This window comes from Trachurus japonicus, chromosome 17 (assembly GCF_045865225.1).
Source record: "Trachurus japonicus isolate A0001 chromosome 17, Traja_1.0".
In the NCBI taxonomy this organism is placed as follows: domain Eukaryota; kingdom Metazoa; phylum Chordata; class Actinopteri; order Carangiformes; family Carangidae; genus Trachurus; species Trachurus japonicus.
In genome coordinates this window covers 32,808,936-32,823,775 of record NC_140923.1, presented here as the reverse complement: position 1 = coordinate 32,823,775, position 14,840 = coordinate 32,808,936, and the positions used below count along the sequence as shown (strand labels likewise).

Sequence of the window (14,840 nt, the reverse complement as noted above, 5' to 3'; positions counted from 1 at the left end):
GTCCGTTACACACTACAACAGAATTAGTGCCAAGGAATGATAATATAAATGTGTGTAAGGCCCCTGTGCAGGTCTGACTCTAATTATAATGCATCCTAGTCGACCTTATCACAAGCGGACAGCTCTAAAAATAGGTGTTAACGTACCCAAAATGAACCAAGGACATTCTGGGATATAGGCGCTGAGGTGCAGGGGACGTGTTTCCAAGCAAAGAAATGCAAAGTCAACTCTTTGACATGATTACAAAAAACTTTCAGTCTGTGAATGTGTCTATGTCACTTTGCATTGTTGTTGTAGTTGTATCCAGTGTAAGTGATTGTGAGTACTGCATGAAAAAACACACACTGGGCCTTTGTTTTTGGTTTTTTTTGCCAGTAGTGGTTGGTTGACTCACAGTGAGCTCAGAAAATCTAATCACAAGTGATCACAAAAGATGCATTTCAGGTGCTTTGTGCTGCCTGGTGAGACCAATATACTTGATGGACACAGTGCTGGCCTCAGCATTTAGTATCATTTTGTTGAATTAATGGTTTCAAGTTTGTGTCACTTGAGTTTGAGGAAACTCTATAACTGATCCTGACTTTCTGCGTTAGCCAAAGTTAAGATAAGGAGAGAGCACTCTCCTTCCTTTCACTTTGCTCAAGGTTGTTTATCAGCCCTAAGAGGAAATTATAGTTTATTATATTGTGTGTGTGTGTGTGTGTGTGTGTGTGTGTGTGTGTGTGTGTGTTTACATTCACGTGTATTTAATTCTGCTGCCTGTGTGCTGTTGAAGGAGGTGCAGCAGAATGCTAACGTACAACTGATCTATACTTGCAAGCAGGAAATAATAAGGACCGTACAACTTAATGATGCATACAGACGCACTGATCAATACGAAGACTATTCAGCAGTTTTTAATGAAGGATTATTGTCCCCCGCTCTCTTGTTAGAAGAGGATATTGAGCCGTATCGCACAAGCTTTGCCGTGTTATTTATCTGTGTGAAAAGATCACATTGAAAGACGTTGACTTTGGTGGTACAGATGTGCAGCAGCACATTAGGCTGCGAAGCGTTTCGACACAGAGCTGGTGGAGAAATGTCCACACATCGTTGACGCGCAGCGTTTCCCATCAGGGTCGACGGTCTTGAGTCCAACACACAAACATTTGGATGCTGGAATGGAAATCCAATCTCTCAGGCTTATCAGCATATTCTGTTTTGTTTGTTTTATGTCCTTCCTTTACTCCAGAACAGGGCTGTACGTTCTGGGTTTAATTATTGACAGTGCAGACACAGCCTTTTTTTCTGATTCAATCTAAAACTGGCAATCTTTGCTGAATGTGTTTTAGTGAACTTGATTTCACTAGATAAAGGTCAGGATTGTTTTAATACGCTGCCCTTGCTGCAGAATTTAAATCACATTAGCAGTGCTCTGTGTAGATGATGAGTGGAGCTCCTGGACGAGAGCATTTTTCTAATAAGAGATACAAGCTTGAGCTCTTCTTTTGGCCCACGACCAAGCTGTCAGAGCTGATTTGACTGGGCATTACTGAAGCACATCCCAACTCTAATGTATTCATCTCACTAACAATGTATTCATCCTGCTTCAGCACCTTTTTATAAATTGCCCCTGCGCCGTAAAACTTTGCTGCGTGCACTCATCCACACTTTGATGCTGACTTCATGTTTGCTTTTGTGACACATTTGTGACCAAATGGAGCCATAAATGTGCTCTGCTTTGTGTGTAGGGAAAAGCCCGTACCTGCTGTTCACCAACCGGCATGAGATCCGACGCATCGACCTGGTGAAGAGGGACTACAGTCAGGTGGTGTCCACGCAGAAGAACGCAGTGGCTCTGGACTTGGACGTGGCTAACAACCGTGTGTTCTGGTGCGATCGCTTTCACCGCAAAATCTACAGGTAAGTGAAGAGCAGGGGCCAGAGCCACAGTCACGTTCCTGATTTCAGTTCATTTTAGAGACACCGTTGTGAATCAGAAACTTGATCTCAATTGGATTTTGTATGTTTGAATTTGTACTTTTGGATTGAGTTGTACCAATATTAGTGTATTAGGAATAACTCTGATACTACCTAAAATATTGGACTGGGTATTGGCAAGAATTTGAGTCTATGCTTCATTGAGAGCACCTAAATTATCCATGGATTTTATTTTCAAATCTGGATTAAACGGCAGTGTATCTGGAAATCAGTTTTTACCCTGACCTGAAACAGTAAGTAACACAGGTAGTTGTGCTGTATAGCCACTGGTGACGACTGTTTTAGGCCAGTAAGTGGAAGAGAATTGATTTCCTGTAAATATTGAACATTCATTGTAAGAAAACTGTCAGCAACAATGTGACAATGTGTTGCACTGAAAAGTCCCAGCAGTATACAATGCTTTAAATTTAAACGGGTGTTTCTAGTGTTAAGGCACAACTCGAATTTGATTTTTTAACAAAGTGTTCAACCTGAGCACTGGCGGCGGCAGTGGCTCAGGTGGTAGAGCAGGTCGTCCAATGATCAGAGGGTTGGTGGTTCGAATCCCGCTCTGTCCCGGTTGCTGCCGTAGTGTCCTTGGGCAAGACACCTTACCCACCTTGCCTCTGATGGGTCGTGGTTCGCGCCTTGCATGGCAGCTTCCGCCATCAGTGTGTGAATGTGTGTGTGAATGGGTGAATGTGATGTGTACTGTAAAGCGCTTTGGGTATCGTTCAGATGGAAAAGCGCTATATAAATACAGACCATTTACCATTAATAAAAATAGTATTGCATCCATACAGGGATAGTGCTACACACCTCTTCATTTGGCATCATCCATACTTGGTATTATAATAATAATAATAAATTTAGTTTCTAATGCACTTTTCCTCAACAAGATCTCAAAGTGCTACAAAGTTAAAGCAGAAGTAAGCGGAATGTTTGTGTTAATATAAGTCTTAAATAGTTATATCTTCTGACAGCAATCACTTACATAGAGTGTTTGGTCTGTAACAGGTCTGTCAGTCACTCTGCTCTGCTGTAAGCCGAGGAGAAAACTTTCCTTGTATCCTACAACCTTTATCCAATGAGGAGAGAGAACGGCATAAAGGGGCGGTCCTCTCTGTGTGTGCAGCCAAGGGATGCGCGTGAATGTGGTGACGTAGGGACGAGGGCGGGGACTGCTAACTCCATCGGCTGACAAGAAGTTAGCCAAAACCACCGGATCGCTTACTTCTACTTTAAAAATGTTAAAAGCATTGGTATAAAGATACATTTATTTTAGCTACCCTGGTGAGTTTTATTGGAAACAACTGAGGTTTTACTTATATTTAGTGTTCCTTTCCAAAAATGTGTTGTGTGTATCTTCAATGCAAAATACAGGTGTCAAATGTTTTCCCTTCATAATAAAACGTATTCTTCTCTGCCTTTATTTGTGCATTGCTAAAATAAATTACCACCTTCAGCTTTCAGTCAGTGGAATGCGGTGAATGTCTTCATTCATTGTTAAAAAACATTGCTCCCCAGCTCCACTAGTGGTGAACTGCTCCTCAAGGTTCCTTTGACTGAAAACAAACTTGATCATAGATTTGAATGTAGGTCAGAGACAAAGGCTAGGAAGCCTTTGTCTAGTGACACTAGACAAAGGCTAGTGTCACTATACAATAGATTCCTTATTATATAAAAGCTTGACTTTCATTCTTTGCAATTATGTGCATGTGATGTTATGTCAACCAAGAACAGAACACATATTTGGTCTATTTATGTGTTCATATTTTTTCAGTTTTTGGCATGAATAAGCTGAAGTCTATGTCTGAGACCTCCTTTATTCCATATTATTTCTAGCTCTTCTTTTGTTATCCCCCCCCCCCCAGAGTGATTTCTAATTGGAGCACTGCGTTCTCCTTGTAAAATGGATGTTAAGAGAAAAGATCTCTTGGGAAACTAAAATTGAAATTCCTGTTTGGGAGCACAGCTGCCTGGCCCTCACCCCGCACCTCTGCTGGGGCCAAGTCATTAACGTGCAGGTCAACCCCTGAGTGAGGCCTTGTCTATTCTGATAAGGGGTCCACCTTAAGAAGGACGCTAACCCCCGGATGAACCTGCTCAGCGTACAGCCCAAGGCTACAGCTCGCACACCAGTCCCACTCTGCGCTCTCTGTCGCTTCACAGCACAGTGGAGGGTGGAGAATTTCTTCACATGTCAGCAGAGATCATATATAATATTTATATTGTAGATGCTTGAGATTGTCCTGTATCGGTCCACACATCCACTTTATATCCACACACACAATTTATCAAATCAATGCACCACACAGATTTAAATCTAGACAAACACAAAGGCACAATTCAAGATTTTAGTTAGACTTGCATCCTGTATAGTCACTGTTCTATAGCCACTTTTTCAATCTAAATAAGGAAATGTTTGTAAACTGCTTGCAATGAAATCACCAGAGTCAATATTTTACAAGGATAAATGTTTTTGGTAGGCTGCCATTTAATAAGGATGATAGTGTTTACAGACCCATTATCACAAAATAAGGCCCACCAGGTTGTCGGCCTCCCTCCACCTCACATCGATTTAGCAATAATAGCTTGCTTCCTGCAGATGATGCCTTACATATTCTCCTGCACTCAAAGTATTCCTCATGCCCTCTGTGTCCCTCCTTTGTCTTCCCTGTCTTCCCTGCCCTCTTCTCATCGCCTGCCTCCCTCCCCTGCAGTGCCTTCATCCACGAGGCCAGTGACCCCTCCCAGCAGGTGTTGCTGGTGGATTCATCTCTGCAGACCCCTGTGGGACTGGCTCTGGACTGGCTCCAGCACAACCTCTACTGGACCGACTCTGGAGATAAATCCATCTCTGTGGCCTCAGTGGACGGCACCAAAAGACGTGTCCTCATCAACACTGACCTCAGCGAGCCCCGAGCCATAGCGCTGGACCCCCACCATGGGTAAGAGGGATGTCTCGAGTGTGTGTCTTGGCATACAATGTCAAACACCTTAGGCTTACAAATCAAACACTGATCCCTTTTCTATGTAACTCCCAGTCTGAAAGATCTGAATGAATGAATCAATTATTAAAGTTGTTAAACTATTACCTCTATAGAGTGTGAAAAACTACTGACCTGCAGTTTACCTCTAATTTCAAAAAGTATGCTAATTACTTAACCACATGCAGTAAATTTACATAACAGCTGACACTATGCCAAGATAAAATGGTGTCACGCTGTTTATATTGATGTCAAATTGTTGAGAAATTCTTCCATATCTCGTTGAATATGCTGGCAGGCACTGCACTGATCTACTTTATTCCTCATCTGCAGTATTGAAGATGTTGGTCGATGACCTCAGATAAAGATTTGTAAAGTGATTTTAGCTCGGGACCCAGAAATTGAATAAAGATAATCCTCTTCTGGGACCATGTCTAATGATAAACATAAGAGAAGTCTTGTTGCTGCACATGGAGATCCAGAGTAACAAGCCTGTGACCCATTTAGAATCCTGACTCAATGAATTTTTAGAAATTCTGTCCTAGATGATCATGCCTAATCTGGGAAGCTTTATGAATTTGTGTCAGTTTGTGCTTCTGCGGCTTTTTTGTGTTCTGGTGATCCAAACCCAGATGAAAACAAAAATCCACAGAAATGAAACTGAAACAAGCAGGCACATGGCCTAAACACAAGCATACACACTGTGAGACTTTGTCCACAGTTCACAGACCCAATCATAACTGCCTAACAGGAATCCAGCACATGCCGGCCGCTCGCTGTGACGACAAAACGACAGTTCTGTCTTTGCCGGGGAATGCACTTGATGTCTGTAATAATCATTTACATGGAAATGAACTGTGTAAATCAGTGTGTACTTTTCCTGCTATGATCTTTGATTGTCCAATAACCATTCAAACTATGCTGAACTCTCACAGCAACAGCATTTGAATTGGCTGAGTATTTTATAATGCTTATGATTAAACACATCCACAGAGTGAAACTGAATGCATGGCTGCTAATTATGACATGGAGGGCTGGAAAGCCTGCTAATAAACTTGAAATATTAGGCAGAAGGACATACTCCACCATCAAGGACAAAAGCTGTAATGAAATAGTTAAATATTCCTGTCAGCTTGTCCAAGGTCAGAGGCCTCCTGGAATTATTAAAGAGCAACCTGGGGGGGGGGGTTAGTCATTAAAAAAATTAATAATTTAAAGAGCCTCATCCTTGCAAAATGACTATTTCTCACTCACCTACAAAATGCATATGAAAAGTTACATGAACTGAGTATAGGTCAGCATAAAACAGTTAACTCGACTACTGTGAGGTGCTAGGTAATTGAAAATTAAGGCAGAAAGCAACTGGGAGACAAGTTGACCTGTGTTGTGGTACCGTGGTACTGTGGTGCTGAATGGATAGCTCCCATGAACTGCACCTCACACTGATCCTCCCTTTTACTGCAGTAATCTTGCTGCATCTGCCATCACAGCTGGTCTTGTGTCATACCAGGGGCTATTTTCAGAAATGTAAACTCTTTCTAGAATTCGCAGATGTCACAATGTCCCCTAATCAGAGGGTCGGTGGTTCGATCCCCAGCTCCTCCAGTCTGCATGTCAAAGTGTCTCCTGGCAAGATACTGAACCCCAAATTGCCTCTGATTGCTGTTCCATCAGTGTGTGAATGTGTGTATAGTAGAGGCACTGTATGAATGTGTGTGTGAATAGATGAATGTGGTTTGTAGTATAAGGCACTTTGAGTGGTCGATAAGACTTCAAAAGCAACATATAAGTGCAGTTCTATTTACCATTTAAACCAGAGACAACATTTTCCCTGAAAAAGTGTTCAGTCCGTGGTCAAAAATCATGTTTTTAGCTGCCATCCCTAAAAACATTAATTTCTTTGCTGTATTTTGCCTTCTTATGTAGGCATAGTGCATAAGAGATTTTCAGCACCACTGCTTTGTTCATCTTGCTCGGCAAAAACTGTTGTGGAGTGCCTACAATAACTATAGAAAAAAATATCTGACTTTTACCCCTAAAAGTTAGGATGTTTTTTGGAAGACACAGAGCACTACCTACTGTGTAGAAACTCAAAACTTCATCAACAAAAAACAAACAAACAAAATGATTGTTGGACCAACACAACAGACTTAGTAAGTAATACCGTAAGTTTGCATTTTCTTCTTTTGTCCATTCCAGCTTCATGTACTGGTCAGACTGGGGAACGCGAGCCAAGATAGAGAAGGCCGGGATGAATGGAGTTGACCGACAGGTCTTGGTGGCTGATAACATTGAATGGCCCAATGGCATCACTTTAGGTGAGATCACCTGATTATATTGTGCTTTATTTTAAACTGATCTGTAAGTGTCATGTGTTGCGTCATGTGTCTGAAAGGAGCTGATGCACTCATTCAAGTCGTTGTAGGTAAAGGTCAAATGAAATTGAAATATGAAGGACAAATGTTTAATGATAATGTCAAAACACAGATTTATGACATTTTCACATTTGCTTTGGACTAATATTTGAAATGTTTCAGTGATGTAATCATACAAATCTGACATTTTAAAACTTAATCAATATTACCTTAAGGGATTTGTTGGCTAGTATACCAGAGTGCTTATCGTGAAGACAGTCAATTTCTACTCAGCTTGGGAGAGTCTTATCTTGTGTGTGTGTGTGTGTGTGTGTGTGTGTGTGTGTGTGTGTGTGTGTGTGTGTGTGTGTGTGTGTGTGTGTGTGTGTGTGTGTGTGTGTGTGTGTGTGTGTGTGTGTGTGTGTGTGTGCGCGTGTGTGTTTGTGTATGTGTTCCTCAGATGTAGCCAACAGGCGTCTGTACTGGGTGGATTCAAAGCTGCACCTGATAGCCAGCGTGGACCTGAACGGCGCTCACCGCAGGACACACATGTCGTCTGCAGAGAGACTGGGACACCCCTACGCTCTGGCTGTGTTTGAGGTCCGTGTGTCTCTGTAACAGACATATCTCAGTCTCTCATTCTGTAACACTCAGCAATGGGCTGGAAGGATTTTGGGCAGTTGTCCATGATCTCATCCAGCCTCCCGCAACTCATCATATCTACATCTCTCTCATTAGCCGCTCAGGGCATTGCAGCGTAACAGTGAATTTGAATGTAATGACTGTTAAATTCAATTTATTGTATTCCCTGAGAGTGTGTGTGTGTGTGTGCTTGTGCATGTTTGCTCATTTAGGCTCTTTTTGCTTGTGGGATTGACGGGCTGAGCATACTAAACAGATGATTGCTATACAGAACAGAGGGCAGCCTAAAGCAACACACACACACTCATGCTCTTGGTCATCAGCCAGCCTCCCTGCATGTGATATGTCAGGGCCATCAGAGTGCTTAAGTCTGGTTTGTTGCCAAGCGGCCCAGCAAAGCTGCTACCTTGTGGTTTTTGCCTGTGTGTCTGTCTGGGATGTCCCTGGCCTATTGTTGAAGCTGCAGCTATGTCCCAGCCAGTTTCAGATGAGTGGTAACAACATCACCCATGGCCTATTCCCCACTACACCTCCACTTAAGACGACCTTAGACTGGTCTGAGCGGGATCAGTGATGTAGATTTGATTTTGCAACAGTTCAAATTTTCAAGAATCAGTTTTATATAATATCCACTTAGTCTTGAATTACATTTGTGAGGTCAGGAGTCAGGAAATTTTTGCTGGTTTTTTTGTATTTCAGATAGGGGTGTCACGATTACTTGTTTTCACAATTAATCGTGGTATTATACGCCACAATTAATTAATTGTAAAGATTCCTAAATACTGTTACTTTCCCAAAAAGATTATGTTGGAACCTTATCGGCAGATGTGCGCAAAAATAAAGGTAAATGCACAGGTTACGTAACATTGAATTGGTAGGAATTTAAGTGTGTCATTTTTAATAAAAAACAAATAAACACAAACATTTGGTATAGATAACAATTTATGACCTGAATATTTCCCCTGGGGATTAATACTTGGTCCTATATTAATAGATACTTGAAATATTTTGTGTAAACAATGATATTTTGACTATATTTGATTTTACACATTCATAGTGTTGTGAAATTAATTAGTGCATACTAATCAGGATGATCGTGATTATTTCTCTGACAATAATCATACCAAGAAAATTTATAATCGTGACATCCCTAATTTCAGATCACCAAGAGTGGATTCAGATTTCCCTCTTGCGGACTCAACTGCTTTTTAGCGTCACTCAGAGCAATAATGATAAATCCCCTCTGGTGTAAAACTTAATGGATCTGGGATTCTCTGCTCTATGTTGTGACGACAAGGTGACCTTCTTGTTCGTACAGCTGAACAACCTAGCTAGATGTAGCCTACATCACATAACCATGTCTGTCTGACTCAATAACTGACTCAACACACACATTCATGTTGCAAGGCATATTGTCTCGCCACTTGCTGGAGATTAGCCCGTAGTTTCTAAGGCAACCACAAAAAATATCAGCTTCTGACTAAAGCATTTTTTTTAAAACTGCTGTGGGAGTGAACTTGGGAAACAAAGCAAACAAATCAATTAATAAACAACAAGGATGGTGAAAATTTGCTTTTAAGGAACTGTACTTTGATCTAAATAGGATATGTTTTAATCATTTAAGAGCCAAGGCTGTAAGAAACCACAAAGGATACGCCAGACACAGAAAACCAATAAAAAGAAAACCAAATGATCGATTGACTCATCTTTTACAGCAATATGTCACTGTCCCAGTTTTCATGTCTGCTTCCTGAAGGAAAACCCGTCTGTCGCCACCAAACCTGCATGTTTGTTTCCTTGATGTACTGTAGTCATTCCCTCGTATTATTGGCAAAGAAAAATGAACATCACCTCTTCTACAAAAGATAACGAATTACAGTCTTTGTATGAATAAATATGTATCAGTATAGCATATTTAAGTTGCCTTCCTCCTCTTTCTCTGCTCTTTGTGGGTCATTTGTTAGTTCCTAGTTGCTTCTTCTCAGTCATCTGTTTTATTCATTGTTCTTTTGTTTGATTTGTCCACATACTTTCATCTGAATTAAAACAAATATATAACATTCTTTACTTCCAGAACCTGAACTGTAGCCAGCCTTGTCAGTAAGTTTTGCCTAATCTGTGTGAAAAAAATAGACTATTTCTAGTTTTAGTGCAGTTTATTTGACATAGGAGAAGAAAGGGACTCAATTAATAGAGGACAGCATGATTAAATCCAATACTTCGTGTAACAAGACTCATCCCCACTAGCAGCTCTGTGAGGCTGTACATTAGTTGTAGCACACCAGAGTCTCCCACTGAATCTCATCTGTAAGTCGCTTTGCATGAAAGTATCGATACTAATATGTAAATGCTAATATCATCATGCTAACATGCGCACAGATAAAGCTAACCTCAGCGGATAACATGTTAGCATGCTGATATAGGCTGTGCTAATTAGTGCAAAACATGAAAACACAGCTGAGATAGGGCATCAGCTTTTGAGTGTCAAAAGCAAGCTGGGCAACATCACAAGTGTAGCCCAGATGTGGTCAATCTAAGGGCAGAGTTGCTGACATTTCACCTAAAACCACAAATGTCAACATCACGGTGTGTCCAGAAGAAAAGTCAAAGGATGACCAAATATAGGATTCATTTTCTGGGGATGGCAAGGCAAGGCAAGGCAATTTTATTTGTATAGCCCGTTTTTACAAACAGTTTGTCTCAAAGGGCTTTACATGGCATCGTAACAACATCCTCTGTCCTTAGACCCTCACATCGACTGAGGAAAAACTCCATAGAAAACCCTTTTAACGGGGCGGTGCGAGGCGCAGTGGAGTCCTCAACGCAGGCGTCCCCGGTTCGATTCCCGCGTCGGGCAGACCTTTCCTGCATGTCATTCCCCCTCTCTCTGCCTCCCCCTTTCCTGTCTATCTCACTCACTATCAAATAAAGGCAAAAACGCCAAAAAATATTTTAAAAAAAGAAAACCCTTTTAACAGGGAAAAATCGGAGAAACCTCAGGGTGAGCAACTCACCCAGGACGGACAGACGTGCAATAGATGTTGTTACATACAAGACAGATTACAGTTTATGTCACAGATGACGACTATTAGTACAAAATTTCATGAAAATCCATGGAGAGCTGGGCAAACCAACAGACCTACATTGCCAATCCTAGAGCCCTGCCTTTGGCATTGCTAAGAATAATCATGACTAAGTCCGAGTGGCTGGGTGACATCATACTACCAACAAGCCCAACAGACCTAATGCCTATATCTTTATAAATAAACTCACTCCAAGTTGAACAGCAAATAAGACATACAATATTTTTTTAAATGATGCATAGAAAGCTTAATGAAATCCTGTTTACTCAACACAACATTGCTGATCTTGTGTATTATTAACGTCAAGACATATCTGTTCCTGTTTCTCAGGATCGGATCTACTGGACAGACAGAGACAGAGCAGCAGTGTTCATGGCCAACAGGCTGACGGGTCAAGAAATCCACACACTGGCTGAAAACCTCAACGACCCTCATGACATCGTGGTCTTCCACCAGCTCCGGCAGCCGCAAGGTGTGTGTGCAGAATGTGTGAGGGCTAGTGTGCCTGTGATATCCGTTCGTGTGCTATCACACCTCATCTCGCTGTGTGAGCTCGGTCGCATCTCTGTGACCAAGTTTCCTCCGTGGGTTTCGTGTCAACCCAGGCACATGAATAAATGATGGTGAGGCTTGTGAGTGTGGTGGAGTGATTAAAGCTGTGGGAGCAGCAGCACATTTGCACGTCTGTCAAATCCAGATCTGAGTTGACCTGAACAGAGCACTTGAATAAATGTGTTGGCGGATTGTGTTTTCCTCCTGTGTCAGTTTCCATATCTACTATATATCTGCCTGCCTCTTCTTACTCTTACCTTCCAGTGCATAGTCTATGCCTATTTCTATATCTTTCACTGCATTTCATCACCATCTTTCCAATGCAGTCTTGTCTATCTGAGTTGTACTTAACAAGGATTTAGGATGAACACAGTGGAGCACCTGGGACAGCAGCACAGCAGTAGTTAAGCTTTTCAGCACTTTTCTGTATGTTGCCAGACCTCCGTCTTTGTTTTCTTGGTTTTGTTTAAGCAAAGTAACAGGCTTTGATGAAAGGGAACATTGGAGAACAGCAGCTTCTTCTGTCTCTGTCTGACTCTGTCTATCTCCCCAAGCTGAATAAGTGATAATCTTATTTATGTAACCATAGCTGCGATGTTCTTCATGTCGCCTCTCTTTCTCTCTTTCACTGTCTCCAGGCCCAGACAGCTGTAATCTGGGAAGCGTGGCCAATGGAGGATGTGAGTACTTGTGTCTCAAGGCTCCACAGATAACCGAACACTCTCCCAAATACACCTGCGCCTGCCCCGACGGACAGGACCTGGGCCCAGATATGAGAGGCTGTGTGCCAGGTGAGTGTGTTTATGACTGGTAATTGAGAGTATTTAATAATCAATAGCACCTAAAGGGACATGTTGGGCAGAGCGCCACAGTGCTTAGGCTACTGTGCAGATAATCTGATTTTGCCTCACTCGAGGAAGCTTTTTTCTGTGTGTCAAGTGTGATCAGAGGGAAACTTTGACTGATTTTCAGCAGCCACCTACTGAATTAAAAAGAGACCCGACTGTTGACAAATGTTTAGTAAGTGGATAGTTTATAGTTGGCAAATATGTATGACTTGTATGATGTAATACAGTTGCAAAGTCATACTGTACATATTATTAGCTAAGTAAAATACAATTACCAAGTCATTATCAGCTGAGTAAGTAACATCATGCTCGGGTTCAATAAGGAGGCAAGCTATAAAATTACAAAATGATAATATTCAAAAATTGTTTCACTGTCATTTTACATTTTACTCAAGAAAGAAAAATGCCCAGAATTCTGTAAGTGGCTTTATGAATTTTATCAGAGGTAATGCAGTACATGCAGTGCACCAATAAATAATTAATTTGTAGTAGGTGATAATTGATAATAATTTATTAGATATGCTTCCTCCTGAAGCAACATACAGTACAGTAAGTAGCTACTGAACTAAAAAAGGTAGTTGCTAAGCAACACATGCAGTGGTTAGATACAATAACATGGACCACTATGCAATGTAATGCAATCTAACACAACATCTCTGGAACAAATATAGCCTTGGTATTGCTTATGAAATTGTGTCACACTGCTTTATTGCAGACTGTGCTGTGTGCCTGCTGTCTTGTCGCCCATGGGAGGAGACAACTGCTTTAACAGACCCAGGATCAGTTGTGTGCCCCATAATTATAAAGCAGAATATTGTGAACAAACGAAGCATTATAAATTCCATGCTGCTTGGTCTGAGTTCATGTTTATACTGTTAGGTTAAAAGTTGATTTTTGGTTGTTTTGCATATGACGGATTGTACAGCAGGAGTATGTAGACAACTACAGCCATTGAGAAATATCAATGAATATATCCATGTGTAATAATATGTCAACACTAGAAGATACACCAAAAGGCCCTGAAACCATCAATCTTACAGAAATCTCTCATGTGAAGTATCTGTGGCATTTTCTCTACTCATCTCACTGGAATATTTTGATCAAAATTTGACCTCAGTTGTAGGTTTGTTTTCTTACGTTGACAGGCTGTCAGTCATTTGGTGAGTTTTGCAAATGAATAATGTCTGAGGATTTTTATCCCTGAACTCTAAAAGTTGAGATTATAAATTGTGATCTTTAAAGAATTTTTAATGGAATAGTTTGAATGAGGTTTTTCAATTTCTTTCCAAAAGTTAAATGAGTTTACCACCAGCTGATGATAGGCTGATCTTGTTCCAGTTTGACTGAGACAACCCCGCTGTTTCCAGTCACGCTGAGATAAGCCTGCCATCTCTCAGCTGTAGCTTTGTGTTTAATAGACAGAGACTGAACTGAGAGTGATATCAATCACCTCATCCAAGTCTCTGCAAGACAGCGCATATTTTCCAAAATGTCAAAACGCTACCCAGGTTATAAAGGCTCGAATTTCAAAACTCGAACTTTGAGGATCTTTAACACATTTACACTAATTCATTTTTTCTGAGCTGAGCATCTTTGCTGTGCCCTCTATCTCCTTGTAGCCGCACCACGAAATGACACAACACCCACGTCCACACCTCCCACTGGACTCACACCCGGCACCAGAGCGACTGACGCTGAAAACCTCCCTCCACCTTCCAGGGGAGTATCACAAGCGGACGCCACCCCTCACTTGACCACAGCTCCCTCCGATGCCCCCGAGCCCCTCACACCCCTCTCCACGCTTAAGCCTGTGTCGTCACAGGAGTCGAAGGCGCTGGGCTCCCACTCCACGGCCACCACTATGGTCATCTCCACCACACCTGCGGGTGACAGCAGCGTGTCGCAACATTGTGAGTGAATTCAAAATCGTCGGTCAATTCTGCCCGTGTGATTTCCGCAAATACTTCTATCCTGTGTATATGATCTACAAATACTGCAAATATGTCTTATTTAGATTCTTGTGTTAGCTTTCTACTGCCATCTATGGTGTTTGGGTCAGTTTTGACCCGTGTTTTAAATCATCCAATTTGTTTTTTTGTCTCTTGGTTACATTGTTAGGCTTCCTTATCCATGAACAACAGAGAAAGGATATGGGCATCGGCGCCCTGTTGTCACATTTGAACACTCAGATTTGGAAATGTATCTCTTTAGATTATAATCTCCGACCCTAAGTGATCAACATTTCTAATGTGGAGTCTCTTGTATGATTTTGAAAGGGCAGAGTGGCTCATTCAGGAGTACACGAGATGAGTCCCAGTCTTCTGATAAAGTGCCACTTTCACCTGAACTCCCACATCTCCCGCCAAGTACCACATCCTCTAGTCCTGTTCACACTCGTAATGTAGCTAACAA

The 14,840-nt window shown here is 41.6% G+C and overlaps 1 protein-coding gene across 2 annotated transcripts in view; it reads left to right on the top strand.

Moving 5' to 3' along the window:
• Positions 1-14,840, top strand: part of LOC146971142 (low-density lipoprotein receptor-related protein 8-like) — a 98,520-nt gene that overhangs the window by 78,384 nt on the left and 5,296 nt on the right. For both annotated transcript variants that reach the window (XM_085803804.1, XM_085803803.1), the window contains exons 10-16: positions 1,731-1,902; positions 4,683-4,910; positions 7,149-7,267; positions 7,764-7,903; positions 11,359-11,500; positions 12,219-12,371; positions 14,048-14,338. In XM_085803804.1, the coding sequence (XP_085659930.1) occupies positions 1,731-1,902; positions 4,683-4,910; positions 7,149-7,267; positions 7,764-7,903; positions 11,359-11,500; positions 12,219-12,371; positions 14,048-14,338 (1,245 nt within the window). The remainder of the gene's footprint in view (positions 1-1,730; positions 1,903-4,682; positions 4,911-7,148; positions 7,268-7,763; positions 7,904-11,358; positions 11,501-12,218; positions 12,372-14,047; positions 14,339-14,840) is intronic.